Source organism: Solanum tuberosum, unplaced genomic scaffold, assembly GCF_000226075.1.
Source record: "Solanum tuberosum cultivar DM 1-3 516 R44 unplaced genomic scaffold, SolTub_3.0 scf00034, whole genome shotgun sequence".
NCBI lineage: Eukaryota > Viridiplantae > Streptophyta > Magnoliopsida > Solanales > Solanaceae > Solanum > Solanum tuberosum.
The window spans coordinates 1,126,519-1,131,173 of NW_006238962.1; the positions used below are offsets into that span (position 1 = coordinate 1,126,519).

Below are 4,655 nucleotides of genomic sequence, written 5' to 3' on the forward strand. Positions count from 1 at the left end.
TGAGTACTTGAGAAAATAATGGTCATGAAGAAATGGGGCTCTACTTGTAATTGTCAGTGGGATTTTATGGGTCCTCCATATTTATTTTGTTGGATGGCTACCATTAAAGGGGAATGATATTAAAATGTCATGAAGAACATGATCAATATTTTATTAATTATTTACCACTAATATGGAGGAATATTAATCCCATAAAAAAACATTTTTTTTAAAAAAGGAGGAATATTAATCCCATTAGTGTGTTAAGTATGTATTAATTAAAGAAGCACATTCCTACATTTGGACAAAGAATGAAAGAAAGAATAATAGCACTCTAGGTAGTGTTGCTCTATGCAATATGGAGTTGTGTTTTTGAGCTGTGTTTTCATTTTTCTAATAGCCAAATGATATTTAGAATTAGCGGCGAAGTTATGATTTTCTTTAAGGAGGTTCAAAATCTGAAGAATTAGACACATGAATTAATTGAAGAGAGTTCGACATCTACTGTATATACATAAAAAATAATTTTAACCATATATTATATATAGTATAATTTTCCATTGAAGGGGCCGGGTTTCGGAATCCCCGACTCCAAGGTGGCTCCGCCCCTATTTGGAACTTATTAGTTCGAATTATGTAAATTCATGCCGCATGGAGTCCTATAAAAGAAAAACAGGAGTCCTATAAAAGAAAAACAATCTCTATCAAGACTCGAACTTGAGATCTCTGCAGATTAACAGTAAAAGAATTCATCCATCCATCCCATCAAATCTAAAGGGGTGGAAGGGCCTTTACCTAATCCTACCATACCCTTGATCGATGGTGGTGAGGTGTCACATTCCCATTTGATTAATATTATAGTAATTTAATTTTTCTTGGAACCTCAAAATATGTGCGGTCGCTATTTTTTGGGTACACACTAAAGCAAACATGATTATGTGCAATAACTTACAAACTAAATATGGAATGTAAACCATACTTGACAAGTCTTATGTAATAGATCGCAAATCACATTGTAAATATAAACCACACTAGACAAGCCTGATATGACAAGTTCTGACTAAAAATTCTATTGATCGATAAGGGGGGTTGATCCAGTCTCCTATGTAGGAAAGCAGTCACCCAACCAATTCAATCAACCCTTGCAAATCTAGTAATCCCTCCGTCCCATTTTATGTGAGGTAGTTTGACTCGGCACGAAATTTAAGAAAGAAAGGAAGACTTTTAAAACTTGTGGTCCAAAATGAACGATAAAAAATTGTGTTACTGTAAATCATTTCATTAAGGGTAAAATAAACTTTTTATAGTTAAATTGTTACTTAATATAGAAATGTGTCATTCTTTTTGAGACTGACTAAAAAGGAAAGTAAGTCACATAAACTAGGATAGAGGGAATAGTAATATTTTATAATACACATTTCTCACATTTTTTTGCCACAAATTACAACATTCCGTACCTAATTTGGGTGTTTTTGGTGGTTTACCCACTATTCCGTTCAGCTTTGAAATGCACATCAACAGAGAAAATGAATTTGTAATGTCAGGTGGGTCGTGAAACTATCGAAAATTATTTTTGTATCTCGTGAACATATAAGCAAGAACTGCATGTATTTTACTCTCTCCAAATTTCATTTATGCATGAGACTATACTGGATATGTTATCACTGTTATGATAGACCCTTCATGACCGTGAAATTAGAGTAATTTTTTTTATGAAGTAGTAACATATATGATATATGTAATATGTTTTTTAAGGCGTAATATATAACATGACCTTAACTTAGATTCAGCAGCAGACAACTATGTCCTCCAATGTATTATGTCAGGTAGGACGAATGTGTCTATTTGTTCAATTTTATAAAAGTTTAAATATTTACTTGAGCTCATCCAAAGTTAAAGGTCATAGTTGTCAGATGAAGCCAAATTAAGGGTTATATTTATGTATTATGTTTTTTTAAAATACGTAATGTAATTTTCTGACAACGAATGTTCATATATGGATTCGTCCGTTGTGGCGATGTAATAAACCTAAATAAATTTATAATAAAATTTCTTAATGAAAATTTTTGGGTTCAAAATTTTGAACTATGAAGAAAAATCTTGATAAAAAAGCTTTCGGGCCTTACACAACACGAACCTGAATAAGTGGAAGACCCATTGAAGTTATTATACTGATAGTGTACATATATGAAAATTTTGCTCCTATTTTGAGGGTAGACCTTCGACTCAAGTAAAAACATCATATAAAAGTTGGGAAAATTAAAAAAACTCCTAATAGTATATGAGAATTGGAAAACATTTTATTACTAAAACTTTGGTTGATGGAAATAACACCATTTAATTCACTATAAATTCAAATACTCCGTACAACTAGTAATTCTCAATACACGTACATGAATTAATCTATACACTTTGCCTAATATGTAATTAATTAATTACATTCTAAGGTAAAAATGCATTTACATGATAATTATTATTCGGAGCCGATCGGTTACCGGTCTCACCTCCGACGGCCGCCGACGAGTTCGTCACCGGCAGCTCACCGCACATACTACACCTTGAAACCACCGGAATCTGACGGCAAGACGGACACGACGAATGCGATCCCAACCACGTATCGATACATCCGACGTGAAATCCATGGCCGCACTGCGGCAGCACTCGGATTTCATCTCCGATTACGAATTCCATCAAACAAATCGCACATTCAGAGAATTGCACAGATCGTTCCGGTGTGTAACTGAACTTCGGTAATGATTTCAGTACCTTCTTCTTCAAACCTTTGTTCGCCGGAGGAAGAGGATCATCATCTGAATTTCCTCCGGCGATCCGTCGGATCCAAGCGCAACGAGCTACGGCGGCAAGGCCGATTACGCAAATTAGACCGCAGAGAAGAGCAGCTAGGATAACGACGAAGTCGGAGTCGACGATGTCGATTTCTAACGGCTGATTCTCCGGCGGTGATAGTGAATCCGGCGAGTTTATGCTGCCGGAGTTACGTGAAAGATCAGTAGTACTCATGTGGAGCTAACGGAGGCAGCGTTTTTTTTATGCGAAAAGTTAGTTGCAGTTTTTGTGTGATAATTGTGTGAGTTTTTATATAAAGAAAAAATAAATTCTCTCACTTCACTTTCATTTTGCTCCCTCCATTTAAATTTGACCCCAAACACCGATTCAAAATTTGAACTTTTACTAATTTTTAGATTGACTTTGAATTCATATTATAACAATAACAACAGAATATATAATATTCAATAATTTTCTTGATATTTACACCCTTCGTCCTATTATATGTGACACTTTTAAGATTTTGAGATTTATACAAATAAGTCTATTTTTATCATAAATTTTTTAAACATTTTGAATTATCAATTATTGTGATATAGTTTTTTTTTACGTAGTTTATAAATATATAAATTTCATTTAAATTTTTTGAAGATTTCATGCGTAAATTGTTGATCAAACTTAAAATGTTTGACTCTCAAAAAATAAAAAGTGTCACATAAATTGGGATAGATGAAGTATATAAGATATGAGCAAAAAGTAAAATTTATAAATATACAATAATTTTCTTAATATTTATATAAGATATGAGCAAAAAGTACTAAATTTTGAGTGAATCAATATATATATACACAATTTAACTTGGACTATTTCTAATAGGTTAAAAGCATTTTTAATCCAATGGATGAAAGATGAGTTAATCTGATCCAATACGCAAAAAGAGGATATTTTGAATCATTTATAATATCGAGGACATTTAAATATACCACGTTGCAAAAGAATGATTCAAAATTCAAAGTTTTGTAATGCTAACTTAATATACAATGAAATTTTTTATAAAAATTAGTATCTTTTAAAAATATTTATAAAAGATCAGCAAGTATACATACTTAGATTTTATTCGTAATTTTCTCCGTCTCAATTTATGTGGAAGTGTCTGATTGAGTACGAAGTTTAAGAGAAAATGTAATGTTTTTATATTTATGATTTAAATTAATTCATAGAACTTTATGTGTCAATACATCGAGCCTTCGGTATGGAGAAAATCCTGTTGAGAGCGCCACCCCCGAATGGGCCCTGCAGAGCGTGATTCGGATTTAATCGGAGCTCCAATGTGTTTTCCGAACAGCAAATGGGAAACCAAAAAAAAACATTATTCCAATGATTAAACGAAAAGTTTAAAGTCAAAATGTTACTAAATATGAAAAGATGTCATTCTTTGTTAATTGATCAAAAAAAGAATATTACATAAATTGTGACGAACAGATCAGAATACTAAAGATAAAACATGATTATTTTGTTTGAAAACAGACTAAGAAAAAGACACATATATTGAACAAAATACAAACATAAATATTGAAAAAAAGACACATAAAATGATTATTTTAAATTTTGTTCATATTATGTACTATCATTTTTATTATTATTTGTACAACTTTTAATTAAAAATAGGAACAAAATTTATAATGTAACCTAAAAAGAGAACATTTCCATAAATCAGACATTATTCTTGCACTAAAGTCAACTGACTATGAACAAGATACTCACTAGCTAGTCACTTCATTCAATCTTCAAAGCAAAAAGCTACATATGCACAAATGCCAACCAGTTAAAAGTCATTACCATATGGTGAGTATTTCAATATTTTTTCAAACTTTTGGGCTGCACTTGTT

The 4,655-nt window shown here is 31.8% G+C and overlaps 1 protein-coding gene across 1 annotated transcript; it reads right to left on the reverse strand.

Annotated features, from left to right (window-relative positions):
• Window positions 1-2,276: 2,276 nt before the first annotated feature.
• On the reverse strand, window positions 2,277-3,049 carry LOC102604252 (RING-H2 finger protein ATL8-like). The gene has a single exon (XM_006342469.2). It carries the CDS (start codon window positions 2,998-3,000, stop codon window positions 2,422-2,424), a length of 579 nt encoding a protein of 192 aa, XP_006342531.1. The 5' UTR covers window positions 3,001-3,049; the 3' UTR covers window positions 2,277-2,421.
• Between the last annotated feature and the right edge of the window lie 1,606 nt (window positions 3,050-4,655).